Genomic DNA, 18,985 nt, shown 5'->3' with positions numbered 1-18,985 from the left:
GTAAACTCACCAGTCCCAAAACGGGGCCTTGTGATTTTTGGCACCTCTGGCTGGAATGTTTCTAGGGTGCAGGCAAGAACACACACACACATATACACAATCAAAAACAAACCAGGAGAGTGAGTTTTTGAGCAGGGCCATGAAAAAGCCACCTACGTGTCTGGCCCAAGACCACTGCCAGCGAGAATCTGAGGCCAGGGCCCCGCACACAGGCCCAGGCAGGGGGCCAGCAAAGGGCTCAGGAAGTTGAGCAAAAGGATGGAGAACAACTCGGAATTCAGCAGCCCTGGCACAGCCCACAAACAGGACTCCCTCAGGGAATAAAGAGAAATATCTGAGTGACTTCAGTACGTTACCAGCTCTCCAAATCTGCTCACTCTTGCTGGCTGAGGGGAAGGACACTAAAAGTCCCAGTTCTGAAGAAAGACTCTGTCCATTCATCTTTATACTATTTTAAAACCAAACTGCTCCAAAAAGCAGATGCAGTGGTGGCACTTGGCGGGGCTGTCGAGAGGCCATCCAACTGTGACTATCCTTCAAAAAGCGAGACCTAGCCCTGCTCCGCCTCCCACTTTGCAAGTACATTTCCTACAGATTTGCTGAAGCAGCAAGACTTCCTAAAGAATGTATTTATATTTTTTTGTCGGTAGAGGTAGTTCTGGGAATGGTTTTGAGATCTTAATAATCATTTTTCATGATTCATTCTTGGAGTTATATAGGTGCTTAGACAAAAGGACTTCTCCTCCCCTGGGATGGGGAAGGGAGGCTATGGAGGTCCCCTGTCGCTGGGCTTTCTGCACTTTCTGTTTGGGACATCTGGCTCTGGTCATGCTGCTAATCAGAAACAGTGGGCAAGGGATAGGAGCACCAGAGTCCTGTCCCAACTTGACCACGGCTGGCTTTTTCACCTCAGGAAGGTCCCTTGGCTTCTTTGTGCTTCTATTTTCTTTCCTATAAAGTGAGGGGGTTGAGCTAAATCGCCCCTAAGGTCCCTTCCTGCTCTAACATCCAAACACTTATCATATCACTGTTATTCCACCTCCCTGAAGTTTCACCACAGGCTAAATTGTATTTGACAAATGGCTTGCAGAAGGGCTGATGAGTCTTCAACTTTCTTTTCGTCTGTAACCTACTAAACCGTCCTGTTTTCACTACAACCAACACTCTGCTGTTAACACGCATCGGGACTGCCCGAGGAAAATAAGGACCAGGAATGGGCTCAAGTTGTCCCCAGCAGAGGTTCTCCAATTGTACGTCACTACAAAGGGCCGTTATACAATATCTCCCAAAGGACAAGACAATTTCATTAGTATCAACCGGAAAGATTTTGAAAGGCAGGAAAATCTGGGAAAACCTCCACTGAGTCCTTTTGTAAAAGCAGATTTTGTTGCATCCCTGTGTAGCAGGTGCACCGTCTCTGTTGTAGCTTGTGATAAAAACGGAGTCCAAGAGAAGTGCCAATATCGCAACTTCAAATATCTGGCTGAGGTCTACATGAAATCTAAAAAAGAAAGTGCCAAATGGGAAAAGCAATTGGCCAGGGCCTGGGCAGAAAGGCAAGAGGGACAGCAAGCAGCAGGCACCCTGAGACTCTGGACAGAATCCACGTAGTGCATGACAAGGTTGACCAAAGCAGGGTGACCCTCCCCTGGGACAGCGCAGCAGAGAAAAACCGTCTTATGACCTGTGGAGTGAGCTTTATAAATGCTTATTAAAGTTGCTTCTAAAGCTGGCAAGCCACAAAAAGCCACTCTCTGAAGAGCTCACTGAAATGTAGCCCTTTGTGGAGGCTGATGCAGTCATGCCCACGGCACACAATGTCCAGGCGAGACGGGGCTCGGTTCTCAGAGGCTCCCCACACTCAGCTGAGCTGAGTTGCTACTGGAGTGACGCCCTCCACAAGTGGCCCTGCAAGAGTGAGCACTCCCAGGTGTATGCGCCATCACTGCACGTTCCCGTCAGGCCCTGCAGTGGCTCCCTAGTGCCAATTACAACGACAACCATGAGGAACCACTGGCCCCTGCCTGCCTTGGCCATCTCCATCTCCACCCCTCCAACTCTTCAGCCTGCAGGTCTCCATGGCTGGGCACCCTTCCCTGCTTACCGTGCAGCCCTGCTCTAGTGCCACCTGCTCACAGTGGTTGTCCTGACCCCCCGGTGAGTGGCCCCACATCTGCCACCCCATGTCGCTTTCTATACCATCTCTCTGGTGTATTTTCTCTGCAACACTACGGCTTCTGGAATGATCCTGTCAAGGCTTGTCTTTCTCAGTGTGCTGCTGTCTTCACCCACTGCCACGGTGAATATAAACTTAGGGCCTTGGTCATGGTTCGACACTGTCTAGCACGCCGCAGGCACTCAATAATTACTTCAATGAATGAATGGGGAACAGTCCTAGGACAGAGGTAGTTCCATGTAGTGGAAAAAGACACAATTCAAGTAGGAGACAGCCACCAGCAAGGGGTTTGGCAGAGGCCTAGGAAGGCCGGGGTGGAAATCCTCAGCTTCCTATGGCTCTGGATGTTTCCATCTGCCTGGCGCCTAAGGCTGAGGGCTTGACTTCTTAGAAACTTGCCCCAGGCACAAGGAGCTCCACTGCTTTGTTCAAGCATTGAAAAGCTATGCACTAATGATATCTGCTGCAAAAAAGGAGGAGAAAGGCCTGAGATAAAGAAAAACATTGCTTTCTCCTGTCCTGCATTTTTATAAATGTCTTCTGTCACTGCTCTCTCTGCAACACCTTTCTGTCCCCGCCTAAGAGCTCAGAGAGCACTGCAGGGCACAAAGGGACCACAAAGGACAGTTGTGGGGTCTGGTCTCTGGCAGGAAGTTTCCATAGCCACAGATCTGTGGGTGAGTCATGTGACTGGAGTGTTATTTTCTATTAGGACAAAAACACAAAGCACATGTCAGCATCTCTCTCCAAAGAGGTGGGCAGGGCCGCCCTGGTGCTGCGGGGAGCTGCGAGGCTGTCCACACTTGTGTGCTCTAACCCTGCCGACTCGGACAACGGCCTGTGAAGCAAACTGGACCCTAAAAGAAAATAAATGACAAATACTCAGGCAGAGTATTTCCTCTAAATCAAAGAGAGTCTTCCAGGAACCGAGGCTGTGTCTGCCCAGCCTTGTGTTCACCAGAAATGCCTGTGAGCAGGACAGGCTAATGGCATACGACCTGAGCAGTCTCACAGGGCCTGTGCGTAGAAGGACCCCTGCATCTGTCGCCCTCTTAAAATTCTTAGTACTCCTTGAAATAGGGCCTGCCTTTGCATTTTGAACTGGGCCCTGCCAATCACTCAGCAGGCCCTGAGCTGTGGCAGCCTCTGTGTCTGGGTTGGGTGCCCCAACCCTGCGTTGCATGTCTCTGAGGGCTCAAGATCATACTGCAGAGGATCCCAGGAGGGCTGTGTGTCCTTTTCTTGGCATGGAGGCAGAATGACTTGCCCAAGATCACTCAGTCAGTTGTAGCCAGGCCCAGACTAACCCCAGGATTGCTGTGACAGCTCCATTTCTTGAGAAATAAGGTATTCTGGAGCCCCAGCTTTCAAATAATTTATGCTATCTCCTCCCAGATTTGTAGTAACTCACATTTTTCTACAAGTTGTCTTTCATGGTATCTGCACAGAAAATAAATTATTTTGTGTTCTAAGGGTGTCATGTTGGACAAGGAGTTATCCAAATTCTCTCACTTCCGGGAACTTAAAACTAGGCTCTCTGCTCTCCTTGAAGTATTTGAGACCAAAGGACAGGGGACATCCCCAGCCTAGGCCCAGTCACATGGTGGAGCTGAGGTTCCCCCTCTGCCACTCATCAGCTTTGAGAGTCTGAGCAAGTGACTTATGCTGTCTGAGCCTCAAATTCCTCATGTGTGAGATGAGAATAATAATGTCTCTTCTCCTTGTTCAGTATCCACAAGACAATGCAGGCCACAGTGCCAGCTTACGGAAAGGCTCCGTAAATGGGATGTGTGGATATTATTTTTGGTACTGAGTATAAGCTTCCTGGATAAATGAACACAGACCACAAAGAGGCACAGGATGCTATGCACAGGTGGCAATTTAAAAAAGTGTATGCTGAAACACGGGTCAGAGGTAAAATACTTTGTGAAGTGGGTAGAGAGGAGCAATCGGAGAGGGGGGAGGACAGGCACCAGCTTACCACGGGCACACTGAACAGAGTGGGGCAGAGTCAGCAGATTGAAAGGATGGATGAGACCACACAGCAGGTGAGATGTGCGCATTAGACACCAAGGGCATTAGAAAGGTAAGGGGGTGGCCCTTGGTGGAATGACTGCCTGAGGATACTCTGAGCAGGTGTGCCCAGCTGGCAGTGAGGCTGGCCTTGGTGTCCATTGAGCTGGTACTGTGCACCAGGTGCTGGGGTGTACAGACATTCTCTCTGTAGTCAATGTGAGGGTCGTTTGTGGAGGGCAATTAATCTTGACAAGGAATCAGGGCTTGCAGTGCTGTGGCTGTGCTGGAACCAGCAAGCACCAGCTCACCAGGATGGTGCAAATCTCTTCCCAACCCTGTGTTCAGCAACCTCACGTTGGCAGGCTGAAATAGGCCGTGGTGGGAGTGTTTACACCATGGAAATTGGCAAATGCTACAAATCAGGCCTCCCCCAACCTCCCGCCTTCAGAGAGTGGGTTTTAAACATTTACCAGCACACCACTGGCTTTATGCCATAAAAACTCTTTTAAAGTGGAATTAATCTGTGTTTTAGAAACATATCCCTGCAGAGGGTGAAGGAAAGACTGGAGTGTAGGGGACAGAGCAGACTAAAGATAGAAGTGGTGGGAGCCTCCTCTGCAGTGACCTAAGCAAGAAGCAACAAAGCTTGAACCAGGAAAGCAGAATGTCTAAAGTTAATATTTATTTAAATTACCATCATTCCTTTCTCAGAGAGCTGTTTTTACATTAAAGCATCAGCAAGTTTCATCTCACGGTTTAAAAGTCAAAAAATGAAATATTAGTATAAAATCTCATGATTTCACTTATTACTAATGGTCTGGACTCAAAGTTAAAGAAACAAGTGGTCTGAACACACAAAAAAATCATAAATTTGGTTGCCGGCTTATGTCTGCAGGTAAAATATTATCAAATGACAGGGGCAATAGCCACGAGAAGTAATAACCAGCACACTGACTAATGAGGTGGTATCTGCAGGGCTGCTGGAAAAGGCTGTCTTCTGTTTGCATAAGTAAATAACTTTTCTTATGCCTGCAGTCTGGATCTGTGTTCGCCCTTCACGTCTGATACCGATGCATCCCAGGGAAGGCTGTCAAAGATTTATTAATGTATATGCAGCATATCTTTCAAGACTGAGCCAAAATGTACCCTCAGTTGGAAGTCTTTCCTAATTTATCCATCTCCAGTCATTACTTTTTATTTTATACCTTTCACCACCTACACATCCTATCTCCATTATATGAATTTCTATATTTGATGTTCTCCTTCGGAATTTCTGTCAGGCGACTCTCTTTATACATCAGCTCTCATCTAGTTCCTAAGCAAATCTATTTCCATTGTACCAGAGTAAGGAAATCCTAGTTTTGGCCTGAGCTCTGTCACTAGCTGGCTGTGTGATCTCGGACAAGACATTCCACCTCTATAAAAATAAGGGGTGTGTGAAATACTTTCCAAATCATTTCCAAGTATATGAAGCTGTTTCAGTTCTGACTCCTCCATGAGCATGTAGTCCTCTGCAGGCAGCAAGTGCTCAGGAAACTGTCCAGTAAGAACGTAATCATACTTTTCTTTTGGATATGGGGAGCCCTTAGTCTCAGACAGAAGAATTGCTATTTTACCAGGTAAATAGTCATAAATACTAAACTCCAAAATATCTAAATATACTCAAAGGTATATTTGACATGGCAAAGGTTGCAGGACAATTCAGAGCCTCTAGCACACAGGGAATCTGAGTTGTTTCTGCTTTGACCACTAATTCTGAGAAACTTAACTGTACCGTTCCTCTAGCTTCCCTTTGCACCTGCTGTTCGGCAGGAATAATAATAAAAGGATAAAAATTTTAGATTGTGAAATGAAGGAATTCCTTATAAACAAATAAGGTCTTTATGAGTTTGGCGTGGAAACATTAATCACGTTCGATGTCAAATGTAAAACAGTACTTTATTTAAAGCCAGAGGAACTTTTATTCTGATTGGTTGAAAGAAAATGTATCTTGTACCCTATTTTACCCTCAGACACTGTTAGAAGCTTAAAACTCTTGGAGAAAGGAAACAAGTTTCTGTTTCAATGTGTGTGGTACTGCTCTTAAGTCGGTAAAAATTGGTTCCTGGGGAGTGAAAAACTCTTACTATTTTTATGCATAAAGCACAGATATATATATAGATAGATAGATAGATAGATAGATAGATAGAAAGATAGATCTACATATATATCTCTATATAGTACATAAACAGAGATACAGTACATCTGCGGTAGTAAGCCTACATTATATTATATAATGAAACGATATTATTAGTGTGCTGTCTGGTATGAGCCCAAAGTAAAACCATGTTACCACGTGGGTTAGAGATGAATCTTGTCCAACCGAAGGCACCCAAAGCTGAAACTTTCTGGAAAAGATCATTATTACATCAGCTTCCAGAAGTGAACTGGGGGGAGGGGTGCAAAGGACATGGGACAGGGCTGGAGAAAATAGCCCCTTCTGGAAGCTTAAACACAAAGTCAGCCCTCTAAAGGAATGTCACAGAACACATGTTTTCAGTGGAAATCAGTGTACTGTCCCAATGCACAGAAGCATGACAGACTTGGTCCTACCACATCTTTACATTCACGCAGCAGATTTCTTTCCTGCACCCTGAGAGGTACTCAATAAGAGACAGCCTGGCTTTGCCTCCTCAGGAGGCAGAGCTGCCGAAAGCACCGAAGAACAGACAGCCCCGCAGATCAGAGCACCCCCCTGAGATGCAGCCTAAGCAAGAACATGGCTTTAGATAAACCCAGCTGAGCTCCCTGCAGGAAAAGATCACAGCCTGGCTTAGGGAGGAGAAGGGTCTTTTCTTCTCTCTGTGAATGCTGGCAACAATAACGGGAAATTGAGTCTCCGAGAGGCATGCCTGTGCGAAGTACAGAGATCCTCCTTTGGCTTGCTTCTCTGTGGAACAGACTAACTGCCTGCAACCATGGGGACATCTCAGCTTACAGAGGCCATTGGGGACTGTGTGGTTCCACTATCCATCACCTATGCAACCAGGATATTAGCAGAGAAATCCCTCTAACATTTCTGTGAAAGCCACCTTGCCAGTGACACCTCCGATGCTATCATCCACCTGGGCACTGTGACGCATAGCAATGCTGGCATATTGAGAAGGGCACTGAGAACTCGAGTCCAGGGAACTGGGTCTGGCCCTCATTCCCCACTCACTCACTTTGTGCCCTGGGGTCAGCCACCCGTTTCTGACCTCTGCTCTCCATCTGACAAATGGGCCCATAAATCTCACCTTTCTTACCTCGTAGAATTTTGTAATAATAAAGACAACACGTGCTGCATCTGAAATGCAGTAATACTAGTTTCCAAAAACCGTAGAAGAAAACTAGAAAGGTGTGAAATTGCCTTTCTGTAAGCTACTGTTCCTATATATTTCCCACTTTTAAATATTGCAAGCACTTTTAGTCAACAAGGTGCTGGGAGCAAAGGCCAGAACGTCTGCCAACCTTAAAAACTACTAAGGGAATCAATCCACAGATTTCCATTCACCTTGACTCAGGTCAGGTGCCCCTGGTAATGAAACAGAGGCATCTGCGGGACAGTTACTCACCAGCTGCTGTTCTAAAGGCGGGACTGCATCATGGTGGCCGTATATTATGCCGGGATTGTACTGGCTGAAAAGGACTGGATAAAATACTTTCTTCCCTGCAAACCAGAAAACAAACATTTATGTTCAGCCCTCTGAATCATCCCTGGTTTTTACATCCACTCCGCCTTTCCTCTTCACTCAGCTCTAAAGCTAATTTTAGAAGTGCAGCACCAGTTAGAACAGATAGTCAGATTCCCAAATATTTCTGACCTCCTAGTACAGGAATAATATTCAAACTACTGACAGTCAGTGGCTCTGGCACTGAGTGTCAACTGAAGGGAATGGAATGCGGATGAAAGAGAGTCCTGCTGTCTATTCCCTGCTGTCAAACTTAACCCTCTCGTTGCTGGCTCTTGGGCAGTCTCTAGGGTGGCCAGAGGGGCCGGGGTGACTTTGGGCAACATGGGTAGACTTAGAGAGCCCGGGCAGTGCTCTTTACCAACTGACACAGAAGAATTTCTGTATTTTAACAACTGACATGGCCATGCCTGTAATGACCAGCACTGCCTGGGAGTCAAGCCCATGAAAGTGGTTTTCACGATGAGGGATCTTTCTGCTCACAGCCCTTCCTGCCTTGGTACCTGCCCACAGCTACTCCTTTCTCCTTCGATTCGGGCAGCTTTTCCAGGTCCATGTCCTCCCCACCACCTTCCTCCTGTGGATGGTCACTAAAGCTGACCTCCCAGTTGAAAATGGAAAAGGGGTTAGAAATGCGAACTTCAGACAGAGTCCCACAACTACAGGGCTGACAGGCCCACAATGCGGCACCAAAGGAGAAATCAAGCCAGATGACTTCCCCTTTCTTTGCCATGGGGGTCAATAAGGCCGATGCAGAAGCAGGACAGGAGAGAGAGATCTGTGCAGAGCATGGGCTTGAGTGTGAGAGCTCAACGCCACCCGGACGCGAGAAAGAAGAGACCCCTACCTGGCTGTGTGTTTAGCCTACACGTATTGAGGAACTCAGAGGTGAAGTAGATGTCAACGTCACAGAAAAAGAGGAGGACGTTGCTTCCCTTCCAGAACCGGGCTCCGACATCAAGTCCCTTTCCCCGAGAGAACTCTCCATTCAGTTGGATGAAGGTGAAGTTCCTGAAGTTGGCAGCTCTGAAAGAGAACACCGGGGACAGTCACTCACACGCCCACATGTCCTGGGGACAGACTCCCCCGGAAAACACATGACCCAGGCCGTCTGCCTCTTGCCACATTTTGTTTGTAACCCTGGGGCACTGGGACCACCCCCGTGGTTACAGGATGAGCCAGACTCACTGGAAACTCACTGGGATTAAAGGTACCAAGGACACCTTGGGAAGTTTTAACATCGATTTATTTCTTATTTCCCTGGCAATTTCCCCATACAGAAAACTGTGTTGTCATCACCAATGAATACCTGTGATGGAGAAAACTTGAACCAGTGAAGACTAGGAATGGAACGCAGGAAATCTTCATGTTTCCTGAGCCACCCATGTGAAATCACAATGGAATGGCCCCAGCTACCGTCTTCTCATCTGCATTCAAATCCAGGAGCCAGGCACAATGCTCTTGATATGTATCTGTCCCCAAACGGACTGAAACATGGATTCCTTCCCCACCCTCATGGAAAGCAGCACAGCACGGTAGGAAAATGACCAACTCGGAGTCAGAAGACTAGGACTGTCTCAGGCCTGGCTGTCCTATACATTAGCTCTGTGATCTAGGTAGACCCATTAATCTCACTAAAGCTCAGTTGCCTCATCTGCAAAACAGGAATGACAACATGTTCCTTGACTATTTCTCAGGGTTATTAGTGAGGTAAACAGTGCTTAGAGCACAAGGCACTATGTAAGCATCAGCTATCACTCTTATCAGCACAGGTGTGGATTCCCAGGCCTGGGGTAGTGAAGCCAGGATGGCTTCTTCAGACGGCTGTTCTTTCTCAGGAATAGAGAACTTTCTAATGGGGCATATCCCTGAGCAAAAGTTCAAGAAATTCATTCAGTGCCTAGTGGGAGGGGATTGTATTCAAAAGGCACAGAAACCCATTTCCATTTCTAAAAGTCTGTATTCCAAATAACTATCTTGGGTAAAGGTCAACACAAATATAGAGTCATAAACATTTAAAACGCTATGCTGGGTGTAGTGGATTGAATTATGTCCCCCCAAAACTCACCGAGGCTTGAATTGGGTTCCTAAGTTTTATGTATTAGAAACTTGGCCCCCACTGTGACTGTTACGAATGGGAAATCCTATTATGGTAATTGAAAGGTGGGGCCTTGAAGAGGTGATTGGATTGTAGGACCCTGCCTAGTGAATGGATTAAAAATGGTGGTCAAGGGCATGTTTCTGAGGGCTTTAAAAGAGGATGAGATTCTGTCTTTCTCTTGCTCTCGCTCTCTCTGCTTCCACCATCTTGCACTGTGAGAACCCTGGGTCACTCCTGCCACCACCAGATGGACTTTGGACTTCCCAGCATCAGAAACTGTAAGCAATAAATTTTGTTTTTCTTTATAAATTACCCAGTTCCAACTATTCTGTTTATAGCAACACAAAATGGACTGATACACTGGGCTTGTATCTGGTATTTTAATCAGTGAAACTAGTTCTGCTACCCCTTTTTTGACTTATCTTCTTTCAGATCTGGGAGTGAGCTTGGTTATTTATCTTGGGAATCCTGTCTGAGTCCGATGCCAGACATGCCTTTTGGATTGAGATCAAGGTAGAAGGCCTCGTGATGGGATGAATGCCTGTTTGTGAGTCAGGAAGCCCAGATCCAGGGCCTAGAGCTGTGCCTGGTCCCCACTAGATGCTCAACTGATGTTCGTGAATAAGTGCATGAACATATATGAATGATTCTAACCTTAGCTCTGCCTCTTATTTAGTGGAGACAAGTCACTTCTCCTCTTACGTCTCAGGTTCCTTACTGCAAAATCCAGTGGTTACGGAGCTCAAGGCTCCCTTTACACACTGAGATTCTATTTTTCCATGGATTCTGCCTTCACTTCAGCACTGCTCTTCATTTGGAGGGATTCTCCTCCTCTTTCAAACTTTATCTGGAATCTTTTCTCTGGGTGGGTGGCCCCAATTCATATTTTCTGTGACTGGCATGGAAGTTATGCTCCAAAGCCTTTTCAGTGTTAGGTGCAGTACCAGGGACCGACAGCACTATCTCCCATCTGCAAAGACACTCGGGGGTGGGAGTCCCTTGCAGTCAATGTCCACAGCTCCGTCTCCTATAAGTCAGCTTGCTCCATTCCTCCCTGCCTGGTTTGGTCAGTTTACAGGAAAGTATTACACCTGTGGGAGACGTCTGGATTTTTAGCTGTTTATCTAAGGGAGTTTCCAGCCAGGTCTCACAGATACTTGTCCACCATCCTGGGGCCCATCTTGCTGATAGAGCCAGAAGCAGGTCTCTTCCTTCACTTGTTTCAAGGTTTATACCCACTGGAATGCCCCTTTCTCTGCCCCCTGGACTGCAGGGATCTCTGTTAGCTAATCTGCAGAGCAGAGAGAACTGACATTCCCAACACAATGAGTGGATAAGTCTTTCCTCATGCAGGCTGTATTTGAGCCACAATGCAGGTCCCTCCTCCAAGAGGGTTTTCAGGGCTTATCATCAAAGATTTCCAATACAAAAATATTTTATATTTGAACATCAGCAAGCAACTTTTGCAGGAAGGTAGTTCCTTAATATGCCGCATCAAAGGAATCATGACACCAGGATTTTCCCCTTTGAAGAACCTACAGTCCATGTGCATAGATATGTCAAATATTTACAAAGATTAAATCATACTGAAGAGTTAAATAAGTATACAAGGCAGTGTTAGAAACTTAGGTGACAGCATTAAAGATATGATAAGCCTGTAGGGGATTAACTGCTGAGTAAATGATTGACAGTTAGTGCTGCAAACTTAGAGGGGAGAGTGGTAATTTGGTGTGTATGCTTACCCAATACATAAATTAATCTAGTTTGTCCTGCACAAAAATCCCCCAAACCCTGGCTTGAGCTATTGCTAATAAACGCTATTCTCTGCTCTATTTCTGTGGCTCTGTTCAAAAGGCAATGTCCTTTCTCTTCCCCCAGCCTCACTCCAAGGATGAGACTATGCGTGTTACGCCCGTGGCACTCCATAACCTGAATAGCATTCCAAGCCCATTCTCCAGCGTGTTCGTCCAAGCATCACTGGGCAGAAGGCCACATGTGGCATTACTGCAGGCCTAACAGCCTGGACAGGCACTGGCTCTGCTCTGAAGCCCCGACACTCACCCTGTCCTGACTAGGGAGCTGGACAAGAGCATGCGGAAGGCAGGGTGGGGACAGAGTCATCGCCAGCCAGGGAAGCACCACTAGCCAGTCCCGGGCATTGGGGAGGGCCACGTGCTGATCTTGTCATCCACCGGTGGTTCCAGTGTAGCTGCCAGGTCATTGCCCTCAGTGACAAGTCATTCTGGGAGGGATACTGGTACTATTTCTCCTCCTGAATCCTCAACCCAAGGCTTCTTGGAATTTGCCAGTAGTCTGGAAGAAGTCCTCCTCCTCTCTTGCCATCAGGTAGGGCCTCTGATAAGTAACAAGTGCCCTCCACTAAGAAAGAGGACTGAGCACGAACACCCAGAAAACAGTCAGGACAACTTCGCTTCCTCTCTTTTCCAGAACAGAGGGATTAATACATTGTCAAACTTTCGGGGCCTGGGACTGGGAACCCCACCTCTTCTCAAGCATATCAGTTCCAGCCATGTGGGCTCCAGGACATAGGATTCAACAAGATGAAGAGGACTTGGCTTCTGCAGGACAGTCAGCACACCCTTATCTTCATTTTGAAACGCTGCTCATTGGGCAGGGGGCTTGACTGCTAAACCCGGGTGCCCCTTACTCAACAGTGTATCAAAAGGCAGCAAAGCCACCCCAAAGCAATGACGCATTTCAACTCAAAACACTGATTTGCCAAGGGACGTGCTGGTGTGGGTGTGGGCATGTGCACAACATGGCCACGAGGCTAAGTGCCCAAATGCAGACCACAGAGGTGCACAGGCAGGCACCTGTTCTGTCTTATGTCTCTAAATGGCCCCCCACAAGTGACCAGCCAGGAGTCGGTGCTCACGATGGACTGATGGACTGTCACCACGGTGTGGACATGGCTGGGGCCTCCTGTCTGTGCTTGATGTTCTCTCCATTACAAGAATAAGCTTTCTTCGTCCACTCCTGTGAAAATCCCACTCATTCCTCAAGGCCATGTCAAGTGTCCCTTCCTCTGGCATGCCTCACTGCAAACCAAAGTGCCCAGGCATTTGATCCATTCCTGCCTCTGTCCCTGCTGGGTCCCAGCGCCTTTGCTCACAGAAATGCACAAGATGCTCTAACAGGCTCTGAACCCTTTGGGGACAGCGACTGCCTTACTTGCTTTTTTTCTGTCTTCAGATATTATCCAGCTCTGCGCAGTGAGTGACACACAGTGTCACAGGGGGTGATCAATAAACACTACATGAATGAAGAGATGGATAAATGACAAACACTGAGGCACATTTCAGATCTGTTCAGATGGGGGGTGCTGCCCAGAGATGCCTTCCCTTCCCAGGAAAGCACAGCCCACTCAAGTGGGCTCCAGAGAGGCGCCTACCCTTTGCAGAAGCCCACCTCCCACGTCAGAAAGAGGCCGAATCCAACAGATTCTGAAGGACAGTCACAAATCCAAGCTTTGATGAAGATGACAAATATGTAAATAACCAAAAAAAGAGCTGAGGAAAATAAGATGCGATTTGGCTCAAAATATTTAATTTACCCATATAAAGAAAGAAGTGTAATATTTAGTGCCAAGCCTCAAAGAATGGCATAGTAAGAAAAGGGCATTTTATCATGGTAGAATGGGAGCACTGTATTTTATATTATGTGATCTCCTGTTATGAATCTGAGTATCCAGTTCCAAAAGACTGAATGATTTACTCATAATTATTTCTTCTGCATTTCTTCTTGAATTGTATTATCAACAATGAAACTCCTGAATTTGCCACTCAACTCCTTTTTTTATATAATAAATCTGGTGCAAAGGGGCTCCTCCAAGTTACACATAGTCATCTTTATAGAGGTTATAGTGACCTGAGAAAGCTACTGTTTCTACTGGAGATTTAATTTCCCTAATTGACTTGCATTTCCCGGAATCGCTGGATTAAAATGATAAATGATTCTTACTGTCTAATATGATTTACTCTAATACAGATTTTTTCCCACAACTGTGAGGAAATTCTCTTAATGTGAGACTTCCCACAAAAGCTCATTACTTAAAAAAAAAAAAATCTTAAAAAATTTTCATAGGAACTAGTATTATATCTGATGTATAATTTTAAATTTTAAATCTTATAGCCCAAACTATCAAAATCGCTTATGAGTTCTGCTTACTGAAGACATTTGAATACAGTGAAGAATTTAAAACGAAACATATTATCATCTAGTTTTTCATAGTAGGCATTTCAAACAATTTAGAATTTCCTAGATTCTGAGCATATACAAGCCTGTTTTAGCACATTTCTTTAGTGAACTTCTTTTGCCTCTCCATTGGTTCTAAAGTTTCATGTGATAATGAGGCACGGTCCATGAAGAGAAAATGGATGTGTCTGAACCTCAGAGTGCTTGCAACACAGTCCTCAGCTAATTACAATTTACCATCTTCCAGGCTAAATGCTCAGATCACCTTTTCTTTTTCAATGTATGCATATAATTTTGTTTAGTTTTGTTTTAAATGGGAAATCAAAGCCAGCTTTGGCAGTACCAAACAAATTTGCCAATGCACCAAAAAACCATAAGATTTGAAAGTCTGGTATGAAGGCTCCATTATGGAATTTTCATTAAAAACTGGAGGGTGGCCACCTGAACCCCATGCCATGCCCTTTTGCTGCAGCACTTTGCTTCAGGGCAGTGTGAGTGATTGTGAACAGGGCAAGTGAGGAAGTGGAGCTTCCTTCGTGATGAGTGTCTCCTCCCCCCCAGTGAGGAAGGCAGTCTCATTGCAGGTGCAGGCAACAGGCATGGCTATCCTGTTGGTTGTCCCAGAACCATTCTTGAAAAGCCTGTTCTTTCCCCCATATAGTTATCTGGCATCCTTGTTGAAAATCTATTGACCATAAATACATGGTTTTGTTTTTATACTCTCAATTCTATTCCATTGATCTATATGTCTATCCTTATGCCCATACCACAGTCTTGATTACTGTAATTTTATATTAAGTTTTGAAATTAGGAGTGAGTGCTCCAACTTTGTTCTCTGTCTCAAGATGCTTTTGGCTATTTTGGATTCCTTGTATTTCCATGTGAATTTTGGGATCAGCTTGTTCATTTCTACAAAAAAAATCCAGCTTGAATTAACAGGGATTGTATTCAACCTATAGACCAATTCCATTAGTACTGTTATCTGAAAAATATTAAGTGTTCCAATCCATGGAACGTAGATTGGATGTCTTTCCATTTATTTAGGCCTTCTTTAATTCTTTCAGTGATGTGTTGTGGTTTTCATTGTAAGTCTTGCATGTCTTTTGTTAAATTTATTCCTAAGTGTTTTATTCTTCTTGATGCTATTATAATTAGAATTGTTTTCTTACTTGCATTTTCAGATTGTTCACTACTAGTATATAGAAAGACAATTAACTTTTGTATATCAATCTTGTATCCCACAAGTTCACTGCATGTGTTTATTAGCTCTTACTGGTTTCTTTCTTTCTTTTTTTTTTCCTTGGTGGATTCCTTATAATTTTCTGTATAGGGCGTCATGTCATTTCTTCCCCAGTTGTTCTGGCTAGAACTTGCAGTGTAATGTTGAATAGTAATGGGAACAGACATTCTTGTCTTGTTCCTGATCTTATGGAGAAAGCTTTCCATATTTCACCATTAAGTACACATGCTATTTTTCATAGGTGGTTTTTTTTGTACAATGCTCATTATCAAGTTGGAGAAGTTCTCTTGTATTCCTAGTTTGCTGAGTGTTTTTATCATGAAAGGGTGTTGGATTTTTGTTAAATGCTTTTGCATGGTTTTTGTCCCATAGTCTATTAATATAGTGTATTATATTGGTTGACTTTAAAAAAAAAAAATTGAGCCAACCTTGCATTCCTTGATACAACCCACCTGGTCACAGTATATATAATCCCTTTTATATGTTGCTGGATTCAGTTTATTAGTATTTTATTGAGAATTTTTGCATTTTGTTCATAATGAATATTGGCCTGTAGTTTTCTTTCCTTGTGATATCTTTGTCTGGTTGGGATATTGGGGGTAATACTAGCCTCACAGCATAAGTTGTGAAGTGTTCTCTCTTCTTCCATTTTTTTTTGGAAGAGTTTGTGAAGAATTGGTGTTAATTCTTTAAACAGTTGGTAGAAATCATTAGTGAAGCAATTTGGGCCTGGGCTTTTCTTTGTGGGAAGTTTTTTGATTAAATCAGTCTGTTTACTTGTAATAGGTCTAGTCAGATTTCCTATTTTTTTCTTGAAGAAATACTTAATTTCACTTAATAGAATACAAAAATTTTTTTCCTCTGTTCCCTTTCCCCTACTCTGTGCTGTTATTGCATTAAAAATTACAACTTTGTGCACTGTGTATTCATCAAGATTTATAATTATTGCTTTCTGAAATTGCCTTTTAAATCAGCAGAAAATAGTCACAAACAAAACAATACATTTATACTGTCTTTTATATATACCTATATAGTTACTTTTACTGGCACTTTTTATGTCTTCATGTGGATTTGAATTACTGTCTAGTGCCTTTCCTTTTTAGCCCCAAGGACTCATTTTTAGTATTTCTTACAGATCATGTTTGCTAGTGATGAAGTCTCTCAGTTTCTGTTTATGTGGAAATGTCTTAATTTTTCCTTCATTTTTGAAGGATGGTTTTGCTGATTATAGAATTATTGGTCAACAGTCTTTTTCTTTTAGGAGTTTGAAATGCCATTCCAATTCCTGGTCTCCATTGTTTCTGATGAGAAATCAGCTATTAATCTTATTGAGAGTCCCTTGTACATGATGAGTTGTTTTTCTCTTGCTGCTTTCAAGATTCTTTCCCTTTGTCTTTGACTTTCAATAGTCTGATTAGGACATGTGTAGTGTGATTTATTCTGTTTGGAGTTTGTTGAGATCTTGAATGTGCAGTGTAGATTAATGGTTTTCATCAAATTTGAGAAACTGTTGGCTATTATTTCTTCAAATATTTTTATACCCCTTTCTCTCTCTCCTCTCCTTCTTAAACTCCCATTATGCATATGTTGGTATGCTCGATGGTATACGATGAATCTCTGAGGCTCATGCATTTTCTTCATTCTTTTTTCTGTTTCTTAGATTGGGTCATCTGAGTTGACCTAGCTTAGAGCTGACTGATTCTTCTGCTTCTTCAAACCTACTGTTGAGCTCTCCTTAGTGATTTTTTCATTTTAGTCACTGTATTTTTCAACTCCATAATTTCTATTTGATTCTTTTTATGATATCTACTTCTTTATTGATATTCTCTATTTGGTAAAACATGGTTTTCATACTTTTCCTTAGTTCTTTAAAAGTGATTTCTGTTACTTCTTTGAATATATTGAATATAGCTGATTTTAAGTCTGTCTAATAAGTCCAGTGTCTGAGCTTCCTCATGAACAGTTTCTAATGATTGATTTTTTTTTCCCTGTGCATGATTCATAGCTTCATGTTTCTTTACATGCCTCATACTTTTTGTTAAAGGCTGGACATTTTAAATAAAGTAATGTGGCAACCTTGAAAATCAGCATCTCTCCCTTCCCCCAAGTTTGCTGCTGTTCATTTGTTTGGTTAGTGACTTCCCTGAACTAATTCTGTAAAATCAGTATTCTTTGTTGTGTGTGACTACTTTATGGTCAGCTAATGACTGGACAAAGATCTCCTTACATGCCTGGAACCGATATGTCTCCCAGTCTTTGCTGAGGGACTCTGGGTACATAATCAGGGTACATTTTCAACACTCAGCCAGGCAGCTGACAACTTACCTTTGCCTTTACTCCCTGCTTGCACAGAGCCTTGAGGTACCCCACTAGTGAGAGCTTATGACCTATTTAGGTTTTCCTAAGTCTGAGCACAACCCTAGGTATCTGCGTGGCCTTCAGATTCCCAGGAATGAGTTGGAGCTTTTCAAAGCCCCTGCGACTCTCATTCCCCAGATTTACCTTTTAAGCTTTTTGGTTAGCCTATTGTTTGCCCCAACTCTATCTACTGCCTCAGGCAGATGCACTTAAACACTTCCTATAATTGCTTTTGACAAATACATTCCCATCACCCTCTCAAAGGCTTTTTGCCCTGGAAGAGCTCTGAATCAGGTCAAATAAAGACAACCTTGTGATTGGAGTCTTCCAGAGAACCCAGACAGTTCAAATAATAACAATTCTCTGATGAGGATGGTTTAAAGGGCCTCCAACCCCATTCTGCTTTTCCCTCTGGTGGCTGCCAGGATGTGGCACTCTCTGTGCTTGAGGGCTGCAAAATTTCAAAGTTACCACAGATCTGGAGGGGGGGATAGGAATAGGACAAGTTAAAGCTCCACAAAGCTCCCTTTCACAATGAAATTCAGCCATTTTCCTTGGATAAATGCTCTCCAGAGCATTGCTTGCTGTTGCAAGCTTTGGTTAACTTCCAGAGTTGTGAAAAATCGATTCTGTCTGTTTTTTACCAGTTTTCTCATTGCATTTATGGAAATGAGTGTTTGTGGAGGTCTTTTTTTTTCGCTTTCATCATCATTTTTAACTGATACACAATAATTGTACATATTTATGGGGTACAGTGTGATATTTCCATACATGTATACCATGTGTAATGATCACATCAGACTAATTAGCATTTCCATTGCCTGAAATATTTATCATTTCTTTGTGTTGGGAACATTCAAAATCCCCTCTTCTAGCTTTCTGAAAATAAATTGTTGTTATGGTTTCCCTACAGTGCTATAGAACACTAGGACCTATTCCTTCTGTCTAGTTTTAAGTTTGTATTCAATGATCAGCCTCTCACTATCCCACTCCTCTTCCCAGCCTCTAGTAACCACCATTCCACTCTTTACTTCTATGAGATCAACTGTTTTCTAGCTTCATCTATGTGTGAGAACATGTGGGTATTTATCTTTCTGTGCTTGACTTACTCCACTTAACGATGTCCTGCAAGCTCATCCATGTCACCGTGAGCGCCAGGATTTCATTCT

General features: G+C 43.9%; 1 protein-coding gene across 5 annotated transcripts in view; it reads right to left on the bottom strand.

Annotated features, from left to right (window-relative positions):
- Positions 1-18,985, bottom strand: part of CSGALNACT1 (chondroitin sulfate N-acetylgalactosaminyltransferase 1) — a 304,182-nt gene that overhangs the window by 4,756 nt on the left and 280,441 nt on the right. For all 5 annotated transcript variants that reach the window (XM_063085938.1, XM_063085936.1, XM_063085940.1 and 2 more), the window contains 2 exons: positions 8,750-8,928; positions 7,786-7,880 (listed from right to left, as the gene is read on the bottom strand). In XM_063085938.1, the coding sequence (XP_062942008.1) occupies positions 7,786-7,880; positions 8,750-8,928 (274 nt within the window). The remainder of the gene's footprint in view (positions 1-7,785; positions 7,881-8,749; positions 8,929-18,985) is intronic.

The sequence above is a fragment of the Cynocephalus volans genome, chromosome 2 (genome assembly GCF_027409185.1).
Source record: "Cynocephalus volans isolate mCynVol1 chromosome 2, mCynVol1.pri, whole genome shotgun sequence".
In the NCBI taxonomy this organism is placed as follows: domain Eukaryota; kingdom Metazoa; phylum Chordata; class Mammalia; order Dermoptera; family Cynocephalidae; genus Cynocephalus; species Cynocephalus volans.
This window is presented reverse-complemented; position numbering and strand designations above follow the sequence as displayed.